At 43.5% G+C, this 12,458-nt stretch overlaps 2 protein-coding genes across 5 annotated transcripts in view; both read right to left on the bottom strand.

Moving 5' to 3' along the window:
* LOC136500599 (secretory carrier-associated membrane protein 6-like) overlaps positions 1 to 3,171 on the bottom strand; it is a 66,268-nt gene extending 63,097 nt beyond the window's left edge. The window contains exons 1-12 of one of the 4 annotated variants that reach the window (XR_010770064.1): positions 3,059 to 3,171; positions 2,549 to 2,659; positions 2,364 to 2,426; positions 2,170 to 2,203; positions 1,967 to 2,089; positions 1,788 to 1,850; positions 1,616 to 1,709; positions 1,476 to 1,521; positions 1,205 to 1,272; positions 1,078 to 1,126; positions 894 to 959; positions 315 to 583 (exon numbers count right to left, since the gene is read on the bottom strand). Coding sequence is in view for 3 of the 4 variants with exons in the window: in XM_066495989.1 (XP_066352086.1) it covers positions 551 to 583; positions 894 to 959; positions 1,078 to 1,126; positions 1,205 to 1,272; positions 1,476 to 1,521; positions 1,616 to 1,709; positions 1,788 to 1,850; positions 1,967 to 2,089; positions 2,170 to 2,203; positions 2,364 to 2,426; positions 2,549 to 2,659; positions 3,059 to 3,109 (801 nt within the window). In the remaining variant the exon portion in view is untranslated. Of the gene's footprint in view, positions 1 to 208; positions 584 to 893; positions 960 to 1,077; positions 1,127 to 1,204; positions 1,273 to 1,475; positions 1,522 to 1,615; positions 1,710 to 1,787; positions 1,851 to 1,966; positions 2,090 to 2,169; positions 2,204 to 2,363; positions 2,427 to 2,548; positions 2,660 to 3,058 lie in introns of those variants that run through there. The other 3 variants (XM_066495989.1, XM_066495990.1, XM_066495991.1) reach the window with 3 other exon arrangements.
* A 563-nt stretch (positions 3,172 to 3,734) lies between these two features.
* LOC136501223 (NADH dehydrogenase [ubiquinone] iron-sulfur protein 6, mitochondrial-like) lies at positions 3,735 to 6,187 on the bottom strand. The gene is made up of 3 exons (XM_066496721.1): positions 5,993 to 6,187; positions 4,269 to 4,353; positions 3,735 to 4,151 (listed from the first exon to the last, which is right to left on the bottom strand). Exons 1-3 carry the CDS (start codon positions 6,125 to 6,127, stop codon positions 4,039 to 4,041), a joined length of 333 nt encoding a protein of 110 aa, XP_066352818.1. The 5' UTR covers positions 6,128 to 6,187; the 3' UTR covers positions 3,735 to 4,038.
* Positions 6,188 to 12,458: the final 6,271 nt, after the last annotated feature.

Here is a 12,458-nt window from a genome sequence, read left to right as displayed (position 1 = left end):
TTAGAAGGATGCATGTTTGTCTTAAGGGTTAAACTTGCCTCCATAGTGTTAGAATGAGAGAAGAGGAGGAATGGATGGATAATCAGTTCTATTGAACAGCCCCAAATGGGGTATATGTAGTACATGAGAGCACCCAAATACTAGATTAGTACAATGACTATAATACCCTTAACACAGAGTATACTGATAAATCTGAAATAGATTGGAAACATAAACACAGATACAACTATTAACTTGGGGATGTCAAATGGTGGAACACACATACTATTCTGACCAAAGGATTAACATCTGATCATAGCATTTCCTTTCTAAACCTCTGCAACTGATTTTTGATGGGGGACTAACACTACCATTCAAACATCGCAATAGATCTGAACACAACAATAACTAGGCACAGCCTTATCAAAAAAATTATCTTCTAAAAAAATAACCAGGCATAGCGAATTCATTATTTTCTAATCTTGAACTTTCTGCTTTACACCCTATCACCCTGATATTGCTCTCAGATAAACTACTTTTCTGAATGACTTCATTATCTCATTGCCATTCTTCACCTATGCCCTCTGAAATACATGTACACTCTCTGCAAAAAGAGTTACAAAAAAGAGAGAGGGATCAGGATCATGGTACCACCAGTTTAGTATACAGTTGCAGTAAATTTGATAATGATACCGCGTGGTAGATGCGGAGAGCAATACTCATACAAACAAAAAAAAATGATAATGATACAGGAAAAACTTATCTGATGCAGTAATTGAGTGAGGAATTTATAAAATTCATGCAACTGATGCTAGGACTTTCATCTTTGCCAAATCAGATGAGTTCATAAAGATAAACTGTAATAAGCAGCTAAACAAGAAAAGGATGAAATAAATGAAGAAATAGGCAATGACCTCAAGCACCCAGATGCTTATAAGAGATTCCAAGGTAAACAGTGCAAAACCGAAAAGATAAAGCACCTGCGGTACTCCAAAAAATCTGACTATTAGTTCTCTCAGAAGGGATTTCACTTAGCTTAAAGGATCATGAACTGAGATAAAAATGTTATTAAAAAATAAATAATGCAGGACAGCTTACGCCATTGAATATATCTCCATCTAAAACTTCTATTGCAACAAGAACACCCCTGATTTAGTAAAGAAATGGTGGTGAGAAATCGCAAAGGAAATTCAGAAAAAAATAGAACTTTACTAATTATACTCACGTGAGAGTTTTTCCCCTAAATATTATTGGAGGAGCAATTGCAGCAATGACACAAAATCCAACATGCACCTGGCACATATCAAGCCATTGTGATACTCAGTACATAGAATTCCATTATATGATCAGAAGATGACGAGTGAGAAAACTTTTCTAATCGAAAAGGTGAGAAAATTCAAGCTATGAGAATATATTAGTAGAAATTTTACTTTTCTAGAATTTTCCAAGATTTTAAATTTGAGATTCATGAAACTTGACTAAACACAGAAAATTACCGAGTAGAAGACGAAGAACTGGCCGAAGGCTACCATGCTGTCAGTTCTGGACAACAGATGGCAGAGAACCAAGTTCAAAATTTGCATATCTATAAAGTGCTGTTTAATAATGACCGAAACTTGAAATAGTTTGAAGAAACCTCATGGCACGGTACAGAGGTCTGTACCAAAGTATGTATGAAAGAGGACACCCAGATATTGCATAGATTACAGCGAGGAGGAAAATAACGATGTCTGCAAATCAGAAATCTATCAGAAAAAAATGTACATATATACTGAAGAGGATTGACTGGACGTTGAAACATTGGTCACCATCAGTATGAATTGATTCCACCAACACAGCAAACAGATTCCAAACAAGACAGGCAATCAGTCCTGGAAAAAAGAACCAACACAAATGATGAACTCTATGAATGGCAATTCAGGGTGAAAAAAATATCAGCTATGATTTCAAGAAATAGGGAAAGATATATAGGTTCAAAGTCAAGTACCTAGCCAGCTAGCAAACGCCGTGTATTGCAACTTTTGAGCATGGATTGGTATTTCGCTGGCTATATCATGATGTATGATGGGATAGAACTGCGGCCAATTTCTCACTTCCACAGTGACACCAGCTGCGCAAACAAATGAATCTTCAGTACTCTGACGAAACTGAACACACTGAAGCATAAAGCAAATGGTATAGTAGATCTACCTCTGTTCATTGCATCCTCCCTCCGTTTAATATCCTGCAGCAAATCCCACACTTTTTAGGACTTGGTTAACAAAATCAACACTGAGAAAGAGTTCTATACCAATTAAAATGAACACATGGCACCTAAAAAATTCTAGTTGATTATGGAAGTGATCTCATAGGATCAATAGGAATGAAAAGATGTTCGACTGAACCTGTTCCCGCCGTTTCAGGTCCTGCTCCCATGACAGCAGCTCTCTCTCCTTCTTCTTAGGATCCTACAAGCAACAGAACACCATAATACAAGGATAAAACATCATGCTAATCTTGTAAGAACACCAAGATTATGTAGTGTGCATCGACTTTCAGTACAAGAACATTGAACAATTCAATAATGTACCCCGAGGGGAATGTCGATGGTTGCGCTATGCTTGCCACTTCCTCCGAAGCCTGCCGGGAGCCATGATTTCCTGGACGGCACAGAAGCTGGTGTTGTTGTTGCCGCTGCTTTCTGAAAGGCATTGCAAATGATAAACTGATAATGTTATTTTGCTGCATTGACACCCTGACTAAATTCATGAATATATATGATGAGCGTTGCATGGATGAGATAGAACCCATGAGGAATGCAAGATCTAGCATTGGATGCTTCTGATAAATTTCAATTCACGTATCAATAGTTCCTTGCAGCCAGATCAGAATGCAAAAGAATTTACCAGAAATCCCAAACGTTCCCAACCAGAGGAACATTGGTGCATTTAGAACAAATTGTTCACATAATCTAGAGGTATTGATGCAAGATCATCCAACACGTGACTTCTTCCAAGAGAATAGATTGAACTATAGAAAATCGTTGTTTATAGATGAAATGATCATTGGAAAGAATATGAATTTGAGTGACCATGAATACCGCGGTAGGATTGACATTTTCTTCGTCGAAGGGATTGTTGTTACGAGGCATGGAGAAGATCAATCACTTGCGTGAATAAATCCTAGCGTCCTTTGGCCTCTGGGATGACTCGGAATCTGAGTGGCCAAATGGTTTTTGTGTGGCCAGTGGAAAGAGGTTATTTTCAGTTAATGACCGTTTTTGCACTTTGGTCCTTTTCAGCGTCCAGGTCATGCCGATTTGCCCCTATACTAACAGGCTTGGGCTTTTTCAAATGCAAGGGAAGGGTAGTTTAGGAATTTAATGTCATTGATAACCAAAAGGCCATAAAAATGCTGGAAATTTTTTTTGTTCACTTCGATACAACGCGTCAGTGTTCTTATTCACAATCAGGTTGAATTATGACTTGAATCAAGTAACATACATTTTATTTATTTGAACAATCAAGTTGAACTATGACTTTAATCAAGTACATACATTTTACTTATTTGAACTTCTGAAGTCACTAAAACACTTTGATCTTGTAGGAACATGAAGATGTAGATGGATACACAACCAGGAAAGCTGCTCAACGAATCCGTGGAAGACTGGAAAAAATTCTGAGTCGAAGGAAGCACGGCACTTAAGCACATGGGTCCCAAAAGTAAGTCAAACTGGCTCAGCAAGGAAATCGCTTGGATCATGGATCTCCACAAAATTAAAACTTCTGAGATTAAACTGCCCTCAGAATTATTTCCGTACTTTTCATATTCAGAGTAGGATTTCAATACACATAACTTGTATAGATTCTGAAAGGGAGCATATTCGTCTATAGAAAAATCAACCCACAGTTAACACAAGATTATTAAAAAGTCATCTGGAAAGAGGATGATCATCAAAGGTAATATTTTGCCCTCAAGCATAGTACAAAGTACACTAGCAGAACATTGTGAAACAAATGTGCATGCATAAACTCCTCAACTCCAAACTTCTGCAGCAGTAAACGCCAATATCTTCCCTATTTAGTGATGGTGAACTTGAACATAACGGAGACCGCAGTATTTGCATACATTAGGTGCCTCCAGATCAAGGCAAATATACTCGATCGGGTGGCCAAGTCCAACACCTTCAGAAGCTGAAACAATGCAGCAAGCACACAGGTAAGTCAGTTTTACATAAAATGTATGATATGATCATCAGTTTGAGAATGTGCAAGATAAACAGAGTTTGCATATTCAGCTTTGGTGCCTACCCCCTTCACAGACAGCAATGCGACCATCAACCTTGATTGGAGGTACCTCGTTGATCAGTTCCATTGGTGACTTCTTGCTCGTGTCCTAAAACAAATAAACTTAATGAAAGAAAAATAGAATGGGAAGAAAAGTGATCCAGATGAGAGGGGGGGGGGGGGGGGGGGGGGGGGGGGGGGGAAGAAAAGGTCTGCAACTTTAGCAAATATCATAGCAGCCAAAAAGCTAAAACTTTATCATGGTCTCACAATGATAAACTATTAAACATTAAACTGAATGAGAACTCAGGCAGTCAGGTGGCAAGACTCTTCTCATGTGTGCCTGGCCCAGGGTTCAAATCCTGGCTTTACTTTTCCAATACAAACAATGACTAACTGATGCTACCCACCAGATATAGATACAGATCCTGAAGTAGTTCCAAGTTTCAAGGATATTTATTGGAAACTACAGAATTAATAAATCATTTCCGGTAGTCGTTTTGTTTCTACAAACAAGGAACTTTGGTCTTTACTCCACTCAATAAATCATTTCAGGAACATTCAGCATTCAGGATAGTGCTTGATGTGAATTGTGAGTCGTCATAATACTAGATGAAAAAACAAAATATAAGAGCCATGTTGAGAACCTGCTTTGTCTGCTTGCTCTGTAACAACCACCTACCTTTCCTAAGTGAAAAAACTTGTTTCATGTGATCAACAATGGAAACTCATCTCAACACACAAAAAACATAATAACCTACAGGACATGTTAAACACATGGCGCAAAACTGTGTGATTCAAACATTCAATAGTGAGCTCCCATTCATCAGCTGAAACCTATACACATTGCATCAAGATGATAGCTTCCTTAGGAATCAGCTAAATAAAACCTAAATCTCATCCAGGCATAACTGAAGTCTGCAAACCTATACAAAATAAATTACTTACTTCAGAAAACAGTGCTTATTACCAAATGGTGCACCCTTAGGAATCAGCTAAAAAAACTTAAATCTAATCCAAGCATAACTAAAGTCTGCAAGCCTATATAAAATATATTCTTTTACTTTAGGAAACAGTGCTTATTACCTAAAGGCGCACCCACTACATGTTAAGCTTATAGGTACTGCAGAAAAAACTATCGATTCCATTCCCGTGTCCTTGAAGGCACATAGCTATGTGAACAAGGCACGATAAACAAAATGTCATATAGAAGCAGTGTCTGCCTGAACAGGAAGTCACTAACATGATCCTATAGCCCGTTCACAATGCTACTAGCCAACTACTACAGTAAACCATTGCATGGGCATCAAAGCATACTTAGTTTACCAACGATCAATAATTTGTGATAACTATGATCTCTGAGAGATTCACATACGCTAGCAATATAATGATGAATGGTAAATCTAAAAGACAGGGCCTGCAGATCTAACAAGGAACACACAGAAACGTCAACATAAAACATGCATCCAGCAGCCTGTAAGAACTAATCGATGACCAGGACTCCTCAGGCGCATCAAAATGTCTCAACGACACCGAGGACGACCTAAACTAGAAACGGGCAGTGAGCCAGTTAACCGGCGCGGGCTACACACCGAGCATAACCACACGCGGAACCCTAAAGCCAAGGTCTTCCCGCCAAATCGGGCAAGAACCGCACGGAAATGGTCTGGGTTCACGAGGCCAAGGCGGATCGGAATCTAGAGATTATGGGGGCACGGTGAGGAGAGGGGGTATATGTATGCGTATACCTGCATCCACTTAGCGGTGTGGCTGCCGACGACGGCGGCGACGCCGACAGCCTTCTCAGTGGAGAGGCCGCGCGCACCGGCTGGAGCTAGGGTCTTGAGGAGCGCGGGGAACAGCCTCCGCGTCGCGGTCGCCATGGCTGGGGAAGGTTGCGAGCGAGGTGAGCCTGGGGAATTTCGGGAAAAAACAAGGAGGATGAGAAAGAGGAGGGCCTTTTTCTGCGGATGTACCTACTGGATCAAGCTCGGCCCGTTTTGGCCCAGTTTGTGGTATGGGCTTCTCATGCTGGGCTACTAATATGTCATGAGGCTAAGAGAAGAAAGGTAGGCCCAGAAAATAATGGATTGAAGGGAATTCGGTACGGGGGCTCTAGTTAGTTTGATGCTAGTCTTTTCTTTTTCCAGATGGAGCACAGCAGTCAGCAGACATACAAAGCACACTCACCTTGTAGACGCTCACTCGAGCTACACTTTCGAGACAAGTTTGCATTTGTAACCTCAGTGCAAAAGCATTCGGCCCAAGAAGTTTTCAAATCTTGAGTTAAAAATACGTCCTCTGATTCTGCAACTCTCCTGATGGCCATGAATTGGTTGGCTGCTGAGCTGATGTCGGTCTCTTGCAGCTACTAGCTCCGTTCTTGTTGCGTGGTGCATTGCTTGCATCAAGATCAAGGCACCAACTTGCATTGAGACCCGACACCCTCCTGCAGCAAGACCCAAACACTCAACGTCAGATCACGCCTCGCCACTTTGTCCGGTCAATTTGGTCTTATTGGACTTCTGCTTGTCTGTTGTCTCCCACCGGCCCTCAAGTTGCTCGTCCTCTCGCGCACGTGCACGACAAGTGGACCAAAGTTCAACGATCCCACTTGTCAGCTAGTAATCATACGGGGAGTATATGATCGCATCATTACAATATTAATCGTTCTTGGGACTCCGATACTAAACAACCGTTGGAAGATCACGGTCGCTTTGCCCCAGAGGATCCGATGTTGAGTGGCTCAAGGGTGGTAACGATGCAAGTGCCCAGTTTTCTTTCGCATTATCATGCATGCATGCACCTAAGCCCTTGTTTAAGTGGCCGGCCACATGCTTGGCGTGTTGGCGGCTTGGAATAATCCCCATGTCATGCTGGTGGCAGAGAGCAGGGGATAGGGCGCAGCCTTTGTTTGTGAGTGTATTCTATTCGAAATCAAATCATGATGCCATTAGGGCGTCCGCAAACGTAGCAAAGACTATTTTATATATTCTTATTTTTCTATATACTATTGGGCCTACATGTTCCTCTCTCAGATTTTTGGACTACGTAAAATAGATTAGCTATTTGTTCATCGCTAGTGACTACTCTCTCTCCTACTTTTTTTCCCATCGTCAGAATAGCCAGTTGTTTGGGACGTCCTTACCATTAGCTAGGTGGACGACTGCCTGCACAATGCACAATGCACAATGCACAGTGCCATTAGCTAGGTTGGTTGAATCTATCTAGGTCTTGGGGTGCTGAAACTGCTGAGCTGAGCTGAATTTATAGCATGGTATGGGAAGACGGGGTTTGGGTTAATGGAAATGCTCAGCCAGTCAGTCAACAGCAGAGCATACAAGTGGCTGCAATTGTGGATCGTTTGCATCCAGTGTAAGAGGGTGCTTCTTTTGGTTTTGGCATGACAGGACTCTGCATATGCAAAGCGATGTTAGAGCCTCTTTGGTAGAGCTTCTCTGTATGGGCTCCGTCGGTGAAGCTGAAGCATTCAGCCAGAGCCAAAAAAAAAAAGAGTAGCTTCATCTCTGTACAGACAAAATGGCTCTGGCTCCTCTTTCATGGGTATAGAAGCACTTCTCCTTGTTTCGTGCGGCTCCTCTTACTATGGTATTGGAGCTATCGACGGAGCCAAAGCCGAAGTCGCACCAAGTAGACCCTTAGTTTGATTGTGTATAAAATTGGAGGGGGAGGGCTTGCTATAGTACTTGGGTTACCCTGAGATACTAGTCTCAAGGAATCATAGCTATTGATCTTTGAATTTATCAAAACTTAAATAATCATAATAATCAAAAAGTGAAAAGTAAAGTCTCGCTCCTTGCATATCGATTTTTTTTTATTTTAACACTTTTTTAATATAATTTTAAATCTAACATTGTCGTTTTTTTAAAAAAACTAACACTTTTAGTCGTGCCTATTGCCCTGGCACGGCCAAATGCCTGTGCCGCGCCATGCATGGTGGCGCGGCACAGGGCTGACGTGGGGCGGGCCGGGGGGGGGGGGGGCGCTGACGTGGCGGGTCCTGCCACGCCATCGACCATGGCGTGGCAGTGCCGCGTCAGTGCCATGCCCTGTTGCGTGGCGCGGCCAGACCGACCATACCGCGCGAGCAGCCACACCACCTGGCCGCTGCGCCTGTCGTCGGCCCGGGCTACTTGGATGGAATCGAAACGCGTCGCGCTCGTATTTTGTTGAGTTTTTTTCACGGCCGAATAGAGAATTTGATAAGCCAATGATTAGTTTTTCGTCTTTCATAATACGGTTATGCACCATTTTAACTAATCAATTACGAAAAATTGCCACCGGTGTCCAGATACGCCGGGACTGCCGGTTCCCGAACGCAGGGTACTGTCGGCAGTGCTGCCACGACTCAACGAAACGAATAAGAAACAAGTTGACAAGCTGTCACATAACATATTCATTGTTTTGACATAAGTTTGACATAACATAACCAAATAACCCCGCAAGTTTTGGATGCCAATATTCGTTTGACCTAAACAAACTAAGACCCAAGAGTGTAAGGATCCCTCGGACGCCTCTGTCTCTTTGGATTTGTTGGCAACACATTGAGAGTGTAGCCAACGTCGGTATGGTCGCGTCGACGGTGCGTACGGCTCGTACCCTGTAGGTATATGATACGCACGATTACTTATAATTCTTTATGATCGTTAGTTCATGGAGCATACGTATTGAAACAAACTATCTTTGTTAGTACCTGTGAGGCTCCTTGGGTGCCAAACGGGGCACCACCTAGCTGAGACATGCCGATCTCGTCCTGCGACCATTCGTCGCACTGGCCGTGCTGTCCGCGGAAGCCCGGGGGATCGTCATCGTCGTCATCGTCCTCCTCCTCGTCCTTGGTTGAAGGGTCCTTCCCAGCACTATGATGTAGTGGTGTACGCACCGCGGAAGTGGCACCCTGCGTCATCGGCTGAGAAGAGCCGGCTGGTGTCCTCAAAGAGGCTGAAGACGTGCCACCCGACCACGCAGGGAGTGGCGGTTCCTCGTAAGGAGTGTCCATGCAGCTCAACTTCTGAGCTAGCTTCCTGCAGCTCTTCTTCACCTTCTGTATAAATAGACGTTAAAGTTAGTTCATTAGCCAAACGCATATACAATAAAGACATATTTTTGAAACGGACAAGTTTATGTTTACCTCCACAAAAGCTACGAGAACGTCTGGCCCCTGCCCTCTAGACTCGTGAAGCCGGAACGCTGCTTCATTGGACAGCCTTGCCAATTATGTTGCCTGGGTACAGAAACGTGGTTGGACAGTTTTAGTACACATACTTAATACCAAAAGGATAACTAATTGTACTATTCAAGTATCTTACCATGTATCTTTGAAGCGGGGCTCTCTGTAACTGTGTGTCCTCCCTAGTGGTAACGTCGTATACATCTTCGATGGCATCTTCCTCTGAGTCCTCGTTGATCGCCACGTCAGTGTACGGAGGCTTGATATGTGTCCTCGTAGACCTGTGAAGCCACCACAGGTACTCATCGAAGGTGTGCTGGTCGTGTGGAGGACTCGCAAGGACCGCATGTGGTACCCTGGTCTACCACAAATGGATGTACGAGTTGTGTGTCACGTGCCAATCCTTGGTCTTGTACCTCTTCCTGCGGTCAAACCTGCAACAAAACGATATTAGTTGTACCAAACACACATCTGAATTGTAGCATTATTATTAATTGATAACGTACCCGTGCAATATTTGATTGGTGGAGTAAAGCGGTGGTGGGCAGCCTGTCATTCTTCCAAACTGTCTGCAGACCCGGATGGGCAAGTAAATCTCGACCACATGGAAGAAAATAAGAGGGACGTCACAGCGATACTCCTGTGACCCGTCCCTAGTGACAGGACTCAGATAGTTTTGGAGCTTCGAAGAATCCCAAGGACACCAAAACACCTAAAATTTCGTAATTGTGTTAGGTTGTGATATAGTGTACATTGAAGAAGACACTGCTATGATAGTATAGAGAGCATAACTTGGTGCTGTGTCAGGATGTTGAGACCATTCGTATACTCCCTGTACTTGCGCCACGCATTCCCTCTAACTAACTGTGCTTCCGTCCAGATGTACAGAGCTGTAGGGAGTGTATCATGCCTGTTCCATTGCTGCATTGAACACGATAATGAATTAGCAACAAATAATCTCACCATATCTAACTGCCTGGAAGAATATAATGAACCGAAGTACTTACCGGTAAACCATTATTAAGGAGCCTCCCAACGGGCAATCGTTCCCAACACCAAACCTAGAGTAGGTAGGAGCAACCCTCAAGGTTCGCATGTCCTGAGGTGCGACGGTAGGCAACGCATAGCTGTCGATACGTCCATGCTAGGACTGCGCTGCCCCAGCTGTACCCCGCTATGTCTCCCATGGCTGGCGAAGTATGTCAAGGAAGATCCAGCTGATGGTGTTGCCCGAGGCGTCTGGGAAGAGGAAAGCACCAAGAAAGTGCTAGAGACACACTCGAGCGAACCTATCGATCTGTGCCTCCTTAGCTTGTGGGTCCAAGTACTCAAAGCGCTCTGTGATCTAGGATGACGAAACACCGAAACTTTTCCTGTAATTGATCAAAGAAAATGAGACCCGATGCCAGCTGTAAAGCAATACAAGTATTAAATAGGCTTGAATTACTCACTTATTTTTCTTGGAAGCATCGTCGTCCGGTGGAAGAAAACCAGTAAACTGAGCCACTAGCTCCCTCCAGTGATCGTTGTCAACTATCCCTGTCACTGGAAGTCCCCCCAACCGAAGGCCTAAAATAGCCTTGACGTCCTGCAACGTCAAGGTCATCTCTCCACACAGTAGGTGGAACGTGTGGGTCTCATGCCTCCACCTGTTATAAGAATAGAACGACTGTTAGTTGCCTCCAATTTGTTACAAGAAAGTTTACGTACAAAGAATGCACTCGCACCTGTCCACAGCTGCAGTAAGTAGTGCTGGATCAAGAGGCGAAAGACCGTGGTTGACAACACGGACAAGCTCGAGAAAGCCGGCACGCCGTATGTATGGCGTATAACGCTCATCCCACTAATGCGCCCTGGTGTGAGTGCAGGGCCTCAAAGGAGGTAAGGACACCTCTATGTCGTTGTCACTTAAGATGTGTGCTCGGTGTTGGTCGTCGTACTCCACCTCCAGAATGGGGTACAACGGGTGCTACGTAGGAGGGGCCATCATGTTACAAATTGATAAACAAAGCGTTAGAGTATTCAAATTAATAAAATTCAAGTTAATATTAGTAAGCTCACAAATAAATTCACTAACCTAACTAGCCTAAATCTCTAAACCCAAAATCCTAACTATACTAGATAATAAATACATAATCAATCCATATAAAACTTTAGTTCTAAAATTACAAGTAATCTCTCCGTCTCAAAATAAATACACATCTTGCTTCTCGAGTAGTCAAATATGTTTAAGTTTGATCAAAACTAAATAAATGGTATCAATATTTCTATCTCCTAATAAGTTTATTACGAAAGTATACTCCATGCTTAATGTAATAGTACATATTATATTTCATAAATATTAGTACGCTATTATATAAATTTGGTCAAAGACACTAATAGTAGATACAAAAAATACTAACTATACTATATAATAATAAAAAAATATGAAATTGAGAGGGAGGATACCTTAGGAGCGGGCGGTCTTGACGCGTCGGCGTTCGTGGCGCGGCCGGCTAGGGCGCTGCGCGGCAGGAGTGGACAGGCGCGGCATGGGCGAGCGAGCGAGGACGGGCCGTGCGGGCGCGGTCGGGGCGAGGCGAGGCCAGGGCGGGCGCGTGCGCGGCGTGGACGGGCGGGCAGGTAGGGCAGGCGTGCGTGCGGGCGGCCGGCCGGGCTCAGCGCGCGGGGTATATATCTGCTCCTGCCGCGCCACAGATCAGGGCGCGGCACTGTCGGGCCATGGTCGGTGGCGCGGTAGGACCCGCCATGTCAGCCCTATGCCGCGTCACCATGCATAGCGCAGCACAGGCATTTGGCCGCGCCAGGGAAATAGGCACGGCCAAAAGTGTTAGTTTAAAAAAAATGACAGTGTTAGATTTAAAATTATATTAAAAAAGGGGTTAAAATTAAAAAAAAAGGCCCGTCTTTTTTACGGAGGTAAACCTTACTTTTGTAGAAAGCAATAGAGTTTAAAGTAACAAACTCAACCAAAAAAAGAAATGAAAAAAAAACACTCGATACTACTCTAGGTTCAGAAACAT

This window comes from Miscanthus floridulus, chromosome 13 (assembly GCF_019320115.1).
Source record: "Miscanthus floridulus cultivar M001 chromosome 13, ASM1932011v1, whole genome shotgun sequence".
NCBI lineage: Eukaryota > Viridiplantae > Streptophyta > Magnoliopsida > Poales > Poaceae > Miscanthus > Miscanthus floridulus.
The sequence above is the reverse complement of the archived record's forward strand: the minus strand, read 5'-3'. Positions and strand labels throughout refer to the sequence as shown.

Bases quoted from the DNA above. Each gene is read 5' to 3' on its own strand.
- LOC136501223 (XM_066496721.1), bottom strand. From the start codon at position 6,127: ATGGCGACCGCGACGCGGAGGCTGTTCCCCGCGCTCCTCAAGACCCTA. The intron at 4,354-5,992 runs GTATACGCATAC...TATTTGTTTTAG, and splicing joins ACACCGCTAAGTGGATGCAG to GACACGAGCAAGAAGTCACC. The intron at 4,152-4,268 runs GTAGGCACCAAA...GCATTGTTTCAG, and splicing joins CATTGCTGTCTGTGAAGGGG to CTTCTGAAGGTGTTGGACTT.